General features: G+C 39.4%; 2 protein-coding genes across 5 annotated transcripts in view; one reads left to right on the forward strand and one right to left on the reverse strand.

Moving 5' to 3' along the window:
• The first annotated feature begins 11,457 nt into the window (after nucleotides 1–11,457).
• Nucleotides 11,458–15,670, forward strand: part of SPC25 (SPC25 component of NDC80 kinetochore complex) — a 39,188-nt gene continuing 34,975 nt past the window's right edge. Inside the window, exon 1 of one of the 3 annotated variants that reach the window (XM_017519674.2) lies at nucleotides 11,458–11,665. Coding sequence is in view for 2 of the 3 variants with exons in the window: in XM_037735269.1 (XP_037591197.1) it covers nucleotides 14,966–14,999 (34 nt within the window). In the remaining variant the exon portion in view is untranslated. The other 2 variants (XM_017519672.2, XM_037735269.1) reach the window with 2 other exon arrangements.
• The window catches only part of G6PC2 (glucose-6-phosphatase catalytic subunit 2), a 6,888-nt gene continuing 4,884 nt past the window's right edge, over nucleotides 13,667–15,670 (reverse strand). Inside the window, exons 4-5 of one of the 2 annotated variants that reach the window (XM_017519670.2) lie at nucleotides 15,018–15,133; nucleotides 13,667–14,232 (exon numbers count right to left, since the gene is read on the reverse strand). In XM_017519670.2, the coding sequence (XP_017375159.1) occupies nucleotides 13,721–14,232; nucleotides 15,018–15,133 (628 nt within the window). In that variant the 3' untranslated portion in view covers nucleotides 13,667–13,720. The remainder of the gene's footprint in view (nucleotides 14,233–15,017; nucleotides 15,134–15,670) is intronic. The other variant, XM_017519671.2, reaches the window with a different exon arrangement.

Consider the following 15,670-nt stretch of genomic DNA (forward strand, 5'->3'; position numbering starts at 1 on the left):
GAACTAACAGAGCCAAGGCAGTGATTAGAAAAGCACTCAAAAAGTGGTAATAAATATATTCAATGAGTTAAGAGAAAATATTTCTGTCTATTGAAATAAAGACAAGAAGCAATAAAAATGAAATAAATATAAAAAAGAGCTCTTGCCACAGAAATGCATAACTTGGTAGCAGGACTGCACAGTTCCCACCGCCGTATCCTGCCATCATGTTTTCTCCCTAGCTCACTCTATGTAGCTGGTTTTTCTTCCCTTAGCCAACAAATGAAATCCTGCCTATAAATTAAGCTAGGACTGTAGGATATGGAGGTGTATTATTTATGTTTCTTTTCCAGTGTTTCCTGGTAAATAATGGCAAAGCTGGTTTAGCAAGTTAACTGCTCAGGCCAGAATTCTTGATGGTTGCCAAGTCAGGAGGCAGACGATGAAGGAATGCATTCTGGTTATGAAAAATGGCAATGACGAGTTAGTTGCAGACTAAAGATGCCTTTTAGAAGAAATTAGGGTTTGCAGAAAATACATGGTAATCCTCTAATTTTGATGCAAGAAGACTAAAGCCATTGTTTTGGTTTGCATTTCAAAGAGCAAGAGCAGGGGCTCTTGTGCTGAGAGGTGGCCAGTGTCCTGGAAAGGATTTGTGAGGAATGAATACAAATTATATTTTCTTTTTCCTTTCCTTTTTTTTTTTTCTTTTGAGACAGTCTCACACTGTCACTCAGGCTGGAGTGCAGTGGCTCGATCTTGGCTCACTGCAAAATCCGCCTCCCAGGGTCAAGCAATTCTCCTGCCTCAGCCTCGAGTAGCTGGGATTACAGGTGCGCACCACCACGCCCGGCTAATTTTTTGTATTTTTAGTAGAGATGGGGTTTCACCGTGTTAGCCAGGATGGCCTCGATCCTCTGATCTCGTGATCCACCCACCTCGACCTCCCAAAGTGTTGGGATTACAGGCGTGAGCCACCATGCCCAGCATACAAATTATATTTTTAAAGAAGATACTTGAAAGTTATTGATGAGAGGGAAAAGATTGACTAAAGAAGGCTTGAAATTGGGGAAACAATTGAGGCTCAGTGACAGGAGAGAAGATTGTTAACTTCAAAAATGAGTAAATAACATTGCATGTTTATTTTACAACACCAGGGGGCGATAATGTCTATGTTTTTATTATGCGTCCTCTATCAGTGACAAAGATTTGGTCTCTGCAATTTTACGTTATTGTTTCTCAGATGACCAAAGGTTTGACTTAATTTGTTCTGTTTGAACTTATTGCAAGTCCGTCTGTAATTTCCTAATGTTTTCATAATGTGTTTGTGTTGTGATCAAACTCTCCTCATAATGCCAGTTAATAAAAGTTAACAGGAAAAAAAAATTGAAGCATTGGAAGATAAAGTTGGGGAAATTTCTCTGAAAGTAAAACAAAAAGAGAAGAAAATTAGGGAAAAAAGAGAAAAGAAAAAATTGAGGGTAACAATTCAGGTGGTGCAATAATTAGTCAATAGTCTAGTTCCAGAGGGTTCGGAGAAAACTCAGGGGCAGAAATTGTGTTTAAAAATAGTCTAAGAACATTTCCTGTAATTCAAGAATATGAATTTCCAAGCTTAAAGAGTTCACCCAACACTGAATATAATAAATAAAAATCCTATTTGGGCACATTATGAAGTTTTAGAAAACTAGGGAAAAGCAGAATATTTTCCAGGAGAGAAGGGGGAATGTGTTACATATAATCAATGAAGAATCATAATGATGTGACCACACATGGTGGCTCATGCCTGTAATTCCAGCACTTTAGGGGGCCGAGGTGAGAGGATTGCTTGAGCCCAGGAGTTTCAGATCAGCCTGGGCAACCTGGCAAAGCCCCATTTCTAACAAAAGAAAAGAAAAACAAAAATTAGCCAGGCGTTGTGGCATGCCCCTGGAGTCCCAGCCACTTGGGAGGCTGAAGTGGGGTGATTGCTTGAGTCCAAGTAGTTGAGGTTGCAGTGACCCAACATTGCTCCACTGCCCTCCAGCCTGGGCAACAGAGCAAGACCTTGTCTCAAAAAAACAAAGCATAATGACATATGACCTTTTGACAATAAAACTAAAATTCACAGATGTTTGCCTTCAAAATTCTAAAGAGAAATTATAAGCTATTCTCAAGAATGAGAGAAGTCTAGAGACATTCTCAGTTATGCAGGTTTCAACACTTCTACTGCCATGTGTCTTTTCTCAGGAAGCCACAAAAGGGGGCTTTTTCTAAAATAAGAGCACAGACAAAGAAATAAGAAGATATGAGATGTAAGAACAGATGATCTAACTCAAGAATGAGATGCTGGCAATCTCCAGGATGACTGGGAAGGAGATCCCAGGATTACAGGTGTGCTGTAGCCATAGCAAATAGCAAGACTGAAGCAGGGAAATGGGCTCTGAGAGGAATATCCCCCAGAAATGTCCCCCAGAATGCCCCCCCACAAAGGAATGTCTCACCAGTGCTCTTAGACTGCCTGATGGGTTTGAATGCTGAGAGAAGACACAACTCCCTGCTAGAGTTTGAGGGTAAATTAGCAATAGAAAACAGAGAGAGAGTGAGAGTGGAGATTTTGAGCTATTAGCTCTGGAGGGAAAGAAAAATTACACAAAAAGGAAATATATTACACTGTATGAGTCATCTGAGAATGTTATTCACAAAGTCACATCAATGTAAAAGCTTAATACTTATCTAAACCAGAATTATAGACAGATTATGAAAGGAACAAGAAAATATGTGGGGTAGGTTGGGGATGGAATAGGACATGGATAAAAAGGAACTGGATCCTCATGGTCCTCATATTTCATAATGGAAACTAAACAGTTAAACATTTAAACAAATAGCAATAAAAACATCTTATTGTAAAAGATGAAGGTGAATACTGAAAGAAACTGCTAAAAGATTTATGTACATGTGTATCTTTCATTGAAAAAAAAAGTTTAAAATTAGAAAAGGGGGAAGAAATGCAGTACAGAGTCTCAAAAATTAAAACAATAGATACTGAAACTATTATAGATTTGAAAGCTACATGACCAGAACAGAAGGGAGTCCAGAAATAGATTAACCAGAGATCCTATTTCTCAGAATTTATTTTAAACTTCTAATCACAAAAAGTGAGCACAGTTTTCTCTTCCTGCATGGTTCACAATCATTTGGAAAAAATCTCAAATCTATAAATAAGAGGATGAGGTAAAGGTCAAATGAGTTTTGGTACATACACACAATGACATTTATCATGAAGCCAAAATAACAATGCTGACTTACGTTTATTGCTTTCTTGTGGAACAATGCCCATGATATGTTGTGCAGAAAAAGTGAGTTTCTGATCATCAAAGATGGTATGATGCTATCTGTCTGTCTATCTATCATCTAATCATCTATGCACACACACTCATATATACACAAATCTGTTATGTGTGTATCTATGTTTGGCATGTGCTTGTACATACTTGTATGCATTAAGAGATGTCTGGAAGAATTTCCGCCAAAATTTTGGTAGAAATTTTTTTTCTGGTTCCAGCCATTTGTCCTCTGTGTGACCAGAGCTCCCTGCATATACTAAAATGTCTATCAATTGTCTCGGGGGGCAGAGACTTCCTAGTTGATCTTAATGTCCCCAGTGCTTTACTCAGTACTTGGCATAAGTCAATACCTCAATATATCTTGTTCAATAGTCTTTTCAAATTCACACAGGTGGTTCATAACTTAACCACCACATGCATAAGTAATAAAAGTGGGAAACGCCCATTCTTTTCATAGGTCAGAACAGTGCCTTTCAACAGAAATATAATGTGGGCCACTAATGTGAGCCACGTAGGTAATTTTAAGTTTTCTAGTCACACAAAAAAGGAAAAAAGAAATTCGTGCTAATAGTATATTTTATTCAACCCAACATATCCAAAATATTGCCATCACAACATGTGATCAATTTAAAAATTCTGAGATTTTTACATTATCATACTTAATATTCAGAATCTGAGGTGCCTTTATACTTACAGCACATCTTAGCTCAAATCAGCCTTATGCCAAATTCTGTTCTCAAGAGCTACTAGTGGCTACTAGATTGGGCCACACAGGATTAGAACATCAGGTGCATGGATATTCTAATATGAATCTCAGTTGTCTCTATAATTCTAGTCTTATAAAAACATGAGTGTAGCCTCTCCCTTGGAATGTGTCCTTACACTGTACTCAGAAACTTTGCAAAACTTCAGTTTGTCAGTTTGGATGAGAAAAAGACTTGGTAATCAAGCCATTTTGATGTTGGAAGCCATAGAGCTACACTGGTCTGTATCAGAAGTGGTTAAAATTCTATACATCATTCATTTTATTTGATTCACCAGTGTGAGTTGACCAAAGTGAAATAACTAAGATTGTTTAGTGTAACAAAATACAGTATGACATTAAAAACTGTCATATTAGCTAAGCTTCCTGAGGACCTTGTCCCAAAACAAGTTTTCTTCCAACTGATCTATAAAGGCCATTTATAATTTTTTTTGTGAACAATTCTTAGGAAAAATTGAAGGAACGCATTTTCCAACTTATTTTGAAAAGAGACTCTCAGTTAATTTTAGTCCATTTCAAAATCGCATGAAAGAGATGCACATATATTAGAAATCCTACTGTTTGAGAAAGAAAAAAGTGGAAAAATTGACCTCTAGGTTTTTTGTACAAAAACTTTCTTTTTTTTCTTTTTTTTGAGGTGGAGTCTCTCTCTGTCGCCTAGGCTGGAGTGCAGTGGCACGATCTCAGCTCACTGCAAACTCCACCTCCTAGGTTCAAGCAATTCTCCTGGCTTAGGCTCACAAGTAGTTGGGATTACAGGTGTGCACCACCAAGCCTGGCTAATTTTTTGTATTTTTATTAGAGATGGGGTTTCACCACGTTGGCCAGGCTGGTCTCAAACTCCTGACCTCAGACAATCCACCTGCCTCAACCTCCCGAAGTGCTGAGATACCGGGGTGAGCCACCACACCCGGCCCCAAAACTTTTTTATTTAGTTACTCTAGAGCTACTCTACATGTGCCCTTAGGAAATTATTTCAATGAAAAGATGCTTTGAATTTAGTGCTGTACTCACGCCTGTAATTTTTGGCAATCATACCCTCATTTTAAAATGTACGTCCTGGAATATTTTGATACCATGTCCTGAAAGTGGAAAATACATAGAATCATAATTAGGTGTAGTTTGCCATATATTTACTCAATAATTAAATATAAGTTTCCTATCCTAAGAAAATATCAGAAAATTTTTGTCAAGTTGGTTTAAGATCCCACCTTATATTTCCAACTAAGGGTTTGATTTATTAAATATTCCTTATGCATGCAAAATCTGTCTGTAATCAAGGCACAAAAGGATGTTAGAGGAAATACAAAATTAAGAATTTAGTTGTTTTCAAACACACTTTGAGATAAATTTACATATGCATGTGTACCATCATAAAATGAGCACTATATCTGCTTGGATTTTCTCTAAATTTTCAGATCAAGTAAATAATCTCATGTACATGTGAGATTGCAGGTGAAGGTAACTTCAGTGAACCTCTAAACCCAATTCCAATTTCTTTCACACTGCGTTCAATTAAATGCCCAATTAATTTAAACAGCAGACTGTAAATAAAGCAATGTACATGATTATCATTTAATTAGCACTGGCCAGCATTATAATGTGCTCATTAGTGAATTGTGTGGTATCCTAAGGCTCATAATGAGTAATCAGGGTACACATGATTGGCATGTAGCTATCCGAATGCGACTACTCAACCCAATGAATCCGAGTTAGGACAAAATCTGCTGTATAAAAAGAAACAGTACATAGCCAGCTGGTGAATTGGCAATCTCCTCCTTCCTATAATTCAGGTACAGCTCCTGCTCTCAAATACAAAATAAATGTGAGAACAGAAGAGCTAGAGGTAACGGAAGAGCTGGAGACAGAAATGGAAATGTTTGCTGAGAGTGACAGAGAACAAGTGCCTATGATTATTGTAAAAGATTACTGAAAAAGATAAAACCTTTGTGGTTTTTGACTGGTTTCTTTCTAATGTCTCAAGTATAAAATCAAAGTAAGAAATGAGCAGTGTTTTTATAACATTTCTTGGAAGGTGAAAATTTAATCGTTGAAATATACCTCATGATAATGTTCAGAAAGCATTTAGTCTTCATGGTTTTAGGATGTTACTGCAAAATAATTTGGCAGGCTGCAGGGAGGGATGCAGCTGTGTGCATTCATTGTTATGCATGTGATAAGTCACTGTGGCAGGTGTTGTCTCTCTTGACACCCAATCCCACACCTTTTCCCTTTGCTTTTCTCTATTACAGAGGCTGGAAAGCAAAATATTTACCTTCCTAGACTCCCTTGCAGCTAGATGAAGGCCAGGTGACAGTCTTGTCAATGAAATATAGGCACAAGGCCCTGTGTAGGCTGTCCCTTTCTAAATAAAGTCTGGGTAAAGGCAAACCTGAGTCTCTTCCCCCTTTCTTCTTTCCTGAATGCACAGCAGCCATTCTGTGATCACTTGGACGAAAGCCACACACCACAGATGGCAGAGCAGGAAGATAGACTCAGTCTGATTCCTGAACATCCTTTGTGCAGGTACTCTAGCCTGCATTGCCTTCCTTTATCCATCTTGTTACAGGAGGAAAAAAACACCTCTCACTTGTTTATGCCACTGAGGTAGTTTTTTGTAATTATGTTTGTTGTTGTTGTTAATTAAAAATTGACACAATCTTACTTGATAGATCTTTATTAATAAAAATCCTGAAACATACGTATAAAGGAAATAATGCAATATTGAAGTATTAACGCATGCTTAAATGACCTTCACGTATGATCATCATATCTAGAGATATTCCAAAAATATTCAGTGAAAGAAGGAATTAGTCTTTCTTACCTAATATCACTGCCATGGAAAGATGATATCGCTGGATGGGTGTCCTGGCAACTCATTCTAGTGGCTTTCCTGGAACATTGCACATGTCTGCTTTCAATGAAGGAAGCTTTTACTTCAACACTTGGTGTTTTATGAATATGCTTTCTTATCCTCTCACATGTTAAAATTGATATTAAACTGGGAACAATCTAGATCTCATTGACAGGATATGCCAGAGATGGGGGAAAAAATGTGGTTCAAGAAGAGGATGAATTTGAAAAAGGATGGGTTAGAAGAAATGGGGAGTAAAGTTACCAGTTAATTTATCGCTGGAAATAGTCACAGACAAATTCTTCAAGCCCGCAGGCCAGCGGTATCCCTGGAGTCCACACAGAGCTGTTGCAAGTGAGCCCAGAATCAATGGGGACCTCCTCACCCTTGCATCCCCGGCAGCTAATGGCATTTAATATGTTCTAGTCTGATGGGTGGGTTAAAGAGAAAAGACAAGCATGGAAAGAAAGGGCCCTAGTTCAGCCTGAGAAGATTTTAGAAGCGTTTTGGAACTGGATCTCTAATTTTGTTCATCCTCAAAAAGCTTGGCATCACATAACTTGGTGTCAGAGTTGCGTTGCACTCAGGATGCATATTTTAGCAGCCATAAAAAATTAAAAAGTAAAGTTTATGTCTTTGAGAGATCTGTAATTACGCCACAACAAACTTACTAAAATGCTATTTCAAAACTATAATCATTTTCCTCTCTCAGCTCAGTCGCGTAAGCTCTCCAGCCCTACCTCCCACAAAGCCAAGTTTCCCTCTCCTTCCTTTTCTTCTCACTCAGGCTGTTATTACGTGATCTGCTTAGTATCTCTTCCAGCAAGAATTTCTTCTTTAGGATGTTGAGAAAGGGGAACTGGAGTTGGTAATTTAATTATAGGATGCCTGTTGCAAGATAGGGTAGCAGGAAGTCTATGACTATTCTCATGTTAATAATTTTGCCCCATAACATCATTTAAATTATTTTATATCTCCATGTTCTTTTTTATTGCTATAAGATTCAGATTCTAATTCAAATCAAATGTTTTAAAGATTGATTGATCCAAAATTGTTTAATGAAGTAGCACATTTCAAAACAGAGTGCTTTGTAGGATTTATGGCCTTGTTCATTGCATGTAACTAAAATAAAACAGTATCAAAACACATTAGCCCAGGTCTTCCTTATCACCTTCTTGTTCCACTTCACAGAAAAATTAACAATACGTCTAAAAGTCTTCCATGAAGTTAGTGCTTCATAAAGAGCAAACAAAAGAGAGGAGCCAGTTGGAGAGCCAAAGCATAGTAAGTTGGACTGTATGAGACCCTCAGAGTTGCAGAATATCACAGCCTGAATGAACCTTCCATTTTAACCCCATGCTAAACTCCTCAGTTGAGAACTTGGTAAACTGAGGCCACCAACATTAAATGGCCTTCTGGAGTTTTAGTGGTTAGATGCAGGGCCAGACTAGAATGTAGTTCTGATTATTCCAGTCCAGGGTATTGGTTGCTAAACTCCACGAAGGTCTTTGGACATCGATCTGCCTTTGAATTTGCTGGCATCTGCCTGCCTGCATTGTGACTTCCTCTGGGAGCCACATGTGGACCCGTGGCTCAGCCTCTCCCTTGGTCAGGATGGGCAGGGCATCAGCATTCCAAAGCTAAGAAAAAAGATACACACGCACACACACACACCCTCCAAAACTCAGATAGAACATTTATTTTTCCTTTGTTAAATCAGTGCAGTCTTCATCTAGAAAGATAGCAAGAGCTTTGCCATTTTTTTTTTATTAGAGCAATTTTTTTTTTTTTTTTTTTCATTTATTTTTCCTTTGTTAAATCAGTGCAGTCTTCATCTAGAAAGATAGCAAGAGCTTTGCCATTTTTTTTTTATTAGAGCAATTTTTTTTTTTTTTTTTTTAAAGAGGAATGATTATGTAGAAATGTTTTTCATGCATAATTACCGAGCCTGGAGGCTAGGGGGCGTGGAAGATAATGGCCATCTTCCATTAGCTGCAGGATGTATGAGCACAGATGACAATCCGGTTCATGTTGTTCATCAGACAAAGCCTGAAGCCTGCAAAAAGCCAATTCTTTAACAGGAGTTAGAGTGTGATCGGCTCAATTGATGCACAGGGGTAGGTGAGAGACAAGAGGAGAGAAGCTCTTCTTTGTCCTAGGTAGCGCTAGGTTTGTTTTCCGGGCACACATATGGCCTGTTCCCCCTGCTGCGCACCCAGATCCTCCTAGCGAAGCGGCTTCAGTTTCCACTTGGCCAGCGTCGGAAACGCGCTGCTGTGCTGCCAGCGCCGACGTTCCTCCCCGCGCTCCCCGCGTGCACCAGGAGACCCGCTCGGCGGGACCGCAGCTGCTGCCTTCACTCATCACCTGCCCCTGTCCTGGCAGCTCCTTCAGAACATATTGTTCTTTGGGGAAATATCATGGTTTTAGAACTGAGGACAGATTCTCTTCAGAAATCACATGGCAAAACATTAGAAAAAAAGAAAAATTCTAAGAAATTTAAAAATTCAGAACAGAAGACAATGGGTTTTATGCTAACCTTTATAACCTTAATCTTTGACGTTTTTTTCCTCCTTTAGAGCAATCACTTCTATGCTGCCAAAAGAAATGAGAAGTGATTTCATCTGAGTCATTACTGTGCTCTCTCTCAAAGGATGGCAAAGACAGTAATTAGTACTCCACACCAAACCTGCCTCAAATTTGACATAAACTGCCTTTGTCCTTTACAGAGCTGAAAATGAAGCACTTCTAAGTCTTAGAAGCTTCTCATGAATTTCTGTCATTTGGCAGAAATTTCTGGAGTCCTTGCTTCTTATAGATCTTTTCTACTGTTAACTTTTAAAAAATAGACTTTTAAAAATTGACAAACGGCGCCACATTACCTTCAGAGTGAAATCACCATCTGAAAGCATTAGAAGTAAGTGGGGGGAGTTAGACCCCCACTTTAGTTTCCTGGCAACATTGAGATCCCGGTATTCATCCTCGAAGCTGTTTGCCATTTCCAAAGTGGCTAGGACAGCCCATCAATGGGGGCAAAATCCTCAGGGGCAACTGGACCCAAGTGGTCCTTTTTGGAAGAGTTTCTAAATAGCCACAGAAGTACAGGTGTTGGGCCTTCATGTATGCAGGACCCAGGGAAACAGGAGGCTTTGTCAGGAAGCCATCCAGCCATCCAGAATGTGGTCATGAAGACTGGGTAAAGCTCCTCCCAGTATTGTGGACCTTAGAGGGTTTCCGGAACATGGTACAGGGCAGGCAAACCCGGTCTCTCCGACTCGAGGCAACAGAGCTGAAAGTCCAGGGACACCAAGGTGGATAGAGCTCACAGGACGGAGTGAGAGCGAAGGGAGCTGCGGAGAGATAATCCAGGTCTGCAGAGGGTCCCTTTGGAAAATACAGCAATACCTGTTAATTTCTTACAGCCGTTAAGGCTGATTCATGTTGTCTCACAGGAACATGGCACAAGTGACAATATACAAAATATTTTGGTTTTATTTTCAAGGAAAAGCACTGTGAGACTTGATTTGTGCTGTCCAATTCAGTAGCCACTAGACACACATAGCTAGTTAAATGTAAATTAATTAAAAGCTAATAAAGGTTAAAAATGCAGTCCCTGAGTTGCATCAGCTGCATTTCAAGAGCTCAAAATATACGGTTTTAAAATACTTCAGAATGAATCTCATTTTTAGAACCAAGTCTTTTGACTTTCTCTTACACCAAGATTTTTGTATATGTGTACCAATTTGATCTTGAATTAATTTACAAATTTTGAAAAAATATAAAGCATTTCAAGATATGACTTTTTGTATCAAGGATATCTTATACCATTTTTGTAAATCACCATCTGTTTTGTAATGAAATATGTCTAGAGAAGGCACCAAATTAACCTTCTTAGACAGATGTCCAATCAATAGGTTGTCAAAGGAAAGCCACTCATATTCTTCCTAATAGCTTCTTTCAGCAATAATAAATTATTTTGCATTTCTTTCCAAATGTAGGTTTGATTGGACAGTTTCTTGAGTCACTTGTCTAGATTTTCTCATCCTAAAAGCTCATGGTATTGACATTTTTCTCCTGAATATGTAGATATGTAGACATTTTGAATATACAGCTATAGTAACAGTATTTAATGAGCTCAATTCCGCTTACTTCTGACAAATAAATTGGAAACAGAAGAGTCTTTTCCATCATTATTGAGGGCAGGCATTTTCTCCAAGGCTATGAAAACTGTTTCCTCTTGCTGCCTAAGCAGTTTCAACTGCAAAAGCAATTTACCACCATATGGATCCCTCCAGGAGACTTTAACTAGAATAAAGAGGGAAATCTACTCACATGGGGACTCCAGGGCTTTATGGAAGATAGGTGCAGAGTTCTTAGGGATTAATTATAGAAAACAAGCCCACACCTCTTCCCAGTCCCCCTCTGAGGGTAATGTGTTGCCCAATAGACAGCACCGTGGGTGGCTGAGGATAGCTTCTCCATGGAAACAGAGAAGGGATTTATGGTAGAGTCAATCATTGCAGCAGAATCCCCTGGCTATTAATGCTGTAGTTTCTTCGGGTCTTGGAGAGAGCAGGCTGAGATTTTACTAGGATAGAGGGGATGTACTAGAATCCTTCAAGACTAACATTATTTTATGTGAAATTTGACAAAGGGCTTTTTGACGAGAATGAGATCTCCGACGTGGGAAATGGAATGAAGCTAATGCATCATGAAATGCGAAGGAACTGAAGGCATCTAAAGGTACAGTGGGGGATAAGGTGGGACTAAACCATTGAACAAGGGTCATCACCTGAAGAATTATTCTTCTCTACTTCTTTCAACCCAAATGTCCCAGCAACGTGAGACAAATTTCATTTTGAAGATATCCTTTCTTAATCCCTCAGCTTTTTGCTTAGGAATCACCGAACCACTAAAATCAAGTTCAGTTCAGTTACCTTTTAGAAAGAAAACTCTTAAGTGTGTTTTGTAAAAGCAATGACATATACTCTATAGATATATTTGGAAAGAGGTCAATCATTATTTTGATTTTTTTTGAGGTTTGTTATTCTCAGCTACTATCTTGTTAAACAACATTCGAACTGTCTTATTTTCATGAATATTCATAGATTATTTAATATGTTATCGTCTAAAATAATTCATGTATTGATATTCTTGAGAAGAGTTACATAAAACACTGTGGTGGATCACTAAGATATTTAGCAAAATCTGCCTCAAAATCCTTGTACTTGATTGAAATGACACGGTTATCAACTTAAAGTCCAGCATTCCTAGATTCAATGAGGAAAAAACACCCTTACAGAGAAATTGTTAATATAATATTAATAGTCCATCAATAATAATTTTCTAAAGTAAAGCTATAGATTTTCATCACAGTTCAATATACATAGAGACTAATCCAGCTAACAGATGCAATCATTTAATAATTTGCCTGGGTTGGAGCATGACTTTGAGGAAGGTACCTGATTTCTCTGGTTTTGAAAGACTGGTTCCTAAAAATAAAGGATGGAGATGTCATAGTGAAGAGATAAGTCTTTGGGGGGTGAATAATGTCCTATTAGGGTAACTTCAGCAGAATTTATTGAAATATTGGTGAGCACTACTGTAAAACAGAGACCAGAAATGAAGCAGAGGTTCAAGTTCATACAGCAGCCTGGCCTGTTTTGCTGCCCCTGGACCCATGTGTATATATATCTGGAACCATCATTGGCCCCATCTAGACCCTGCGTGCCTGTGCAGGGTATAAGTCAAAGAGGATGCAGTATTTCAATGTCATTTCTGAAAAGGTAGCTGATTTACATGGCAGTCATGATAGAATCTAAATGAAAGCATTCATTCTCACTGATTTTTACCTCTTGTAAATGAAGAAACAAAAGACAGTGTAGGCCAACTATTAATACAATAACTTAAGCCTGCAATGCCAGCACTGTGGGAGACTGGGATGGGTGGATCACTTGAGGCCAAGACTTTAAGACCAACCTGGGCAAACATAGTAAGATGCTGGCTCTAAAAATAATGTTCAAAAGTTAGCCAGGCATGGTGGTACACACCTGTAGTCTTAACTACTTAGAAGGCTGAGGAGGGAGAATCACTTGAGCCAGGAGTTTGAGGTTACAGTGAGCCACTATCCACTACTGCACTTCAATCTGGGCAACAGAGGGAGTACCTTGCTCTAAAAAGGAAAAAACAAAAAGCATGTGCACACGTGCACATACACACAGCACAGTGGGGATATGTGTCAGAAGCCTTGGGTTCTAATTCCTGCTCTAAAGATGGTGTGACTCCAGGCAAGTTCTTTCACCTGAAGAGACCTCTATTTCCTTATCCAAAAACTGAGATTGAATATGGCTGTGGTCCCCACATGAATGCCAACAGGGATCAGACACTGGCCTTAAGATGACAGAGGAATCTGATACTGGGGCTCCTGCTGGGATGCTGAAGACTGTGAGAAAATGGAAAGCCCTTGCCTCCTAGAGGGGACTGTCAGTACGCAGCTCTGGTCAGTTGTCTGCAGGTGAGAATGCAGGCCCTGTGTTGGATACTATCAGATTTTTCAGAAAATACAGAACTTCCAATTTTTATCTCAAATATGCTTGTTTTTAAATATTGGTAATTGAAGGATAAAAAAAAAAAAGGACCTCTGAGAAGGCCAAACTAAACATCTGTATGGGGAATGGGGCCTGTGCTGCTATTCTGTGACCTCGGATTAGAAGCCTCTGGTTTGTGCCTACTCTGTGGCTCTACTGGTGGATGGAGAAGGGTGATCTGTGACACAGAGCCCTAACTCTAGGTACCAATCTACTGAATCTTCTTTCCACTTTGCTTTAGTAACATATGAACACAGTAGGGAATCAGAGCAACCACAGTTAGGGGAATGGATGCACTTTTACAAAAAGACAGCACATAAAATAAATGCTCTTCGTGAGTCGGGATCTGGAGGAGATGGTAGAGCTGCAGTGTGGTCAGCGAGGTCAAGGCACAGAGCAATCGGAAGCTCAGCGTGTAGCTCTTTCCACCTCGGCAGCTCATGAGGAACATCTCCGAGTTGATTGCAAAGCCCAAGCCAAAGAGGACCCCAAGGTTTCTCACTAGTCCAGCAAAGGGCGTGGTGTCAATGTGGATCCAGTCGGGGTTGGCACACCACTTTTTGGCTATGGGCACGGACCACAGCAGGTCAATGCTGAGTAGTCTAAGAAGGAGGTAAAAGCCAAGTGCAAACAGGAAGAGGAAGAGGTTGGTCTTCAGGTATGTGCCCAGGCTGGCCGTTTGGATGCTTGGAGTATGTTCAAAGGCCTCTGCCACCAGCATGCCTGGGGATTGGAAAGAGACACTGATGATGACTGTGTGCCCTTAAGCCCCTCGAAGATCATTCCTCTCTGAACTAAAGAATTTGCCACAGTTTTCAATGACAAAGGGCGTTAGACACAGAGGTTATATCCATTTTCTAAAGCCTTTTTAAGGCAGTAACTAAAAAGGCAGATGGGCCCACGGTGTTTTCATTATTCATACTAGTCCAGAAGGGTCATTCTGGAGTTGGTAGCACTGACTGACAACCCACTTTATAGACAGAGCACTGATCTAGGTACTAGCAATTAACATTTCAATTGTCATAGCCAATCAGCCTTTGAAAGGTAATGTGGCACTGAATAGTGGAACCGAGTCATACTGAACACTGCTTCAGGAATACAAAGCAGCTACTAAATGGAGTCCATAATCATGTAATAGTCACTTCACATGTTTCAGTGAGATTGTCACAGTGTGCAGGTCACAGAGTCATTAAATTCCCTGACGCAAGACACAAGCACACTGTCTGAAGTGATGGTTTGGGAGTTAGACTTAGCTCTAGTTTCACTTCAGAAAAGCCCACCTCATGAAAGAGTTGTGCATTTACACCACTGGGCCTGGGCCACTTTGTACATGGAGGCTGAGTAGTGTGTTGCACCATGTTGGCTCCCAGGATAGCATTTAGTATCAGTGACTTCACAGAATTACCTCTGAAATGGGAAAGCTGATTACCGGGGAGAATCCAATAGCCTTAAACTAATGAAGCTAAAGCTTTCAAAGGATACAACTAAGGGTAAGTGATCATATTTACCACCAATTACTCCAAGAATAACTTGATGAGGAAAATGTGTTGCTATGAATACTCTGGAGATGCAGACACTGATTTGAATCAACCAAAAAACACTCCAAAGAAATGACCAGGTCAGTCTACGATGGAAGAATAGATACAAGCGTAAAAAGCAAAGAAACCTTATCACTTATAAAATTAGAGGGGGTGACATCAGATGATCCTTCTCAGAAGAATCTTCTGTGACATAGCATCATGATTCTAGAGTCTTTTTTTCAAAACGTTGTTTCCACATACTCCATAGGATTTCAAAAGCTTTATCAGAGGTTTCTGCATTTCTCAATGCATTAAATTTAACCAATGCTATATGCTGAGATTTAATAAGTGTTAAAAAGGAAGTCAATTTGACACCCATGAAATAAGAATAATTGTTTTAATGGAGTAGGGGAAATTCAAGTTTGGGGGAATTACTAATATCCAGAATGATCAGGAATGAACCATATGTATATGACCCTATGTGCCTCCTCTCTCAACCTTTCTTTGCTTGAGGAAAACTCAGTAGAAAGGCAGCTACCACCCAGATGAAAAGCACATGAGCATTCCACCTGGGGCAAATTTTCATCGGGTTTAATTTCATGGATTTTCAAAAGTCCTTGTTTCTTTTTTTTTTTTTTTTT

This window comes from Cebus imitator, unplaced genomic scaffold (assembly GCF_001604975.1).
Source record: "Cebus imitator isolate Cc_AM_T3 unplaced genomic scaffold, Cebus_imitator-1.0 Scaffold765, whole genome shotgun sequence".
NCBI classification, from domain to species: domain Eukaryota; kingdom Metazoa; phylum Chordata; class Mammalia; order Primates; family Cebidae; genus Cebus; species Cebus imitator.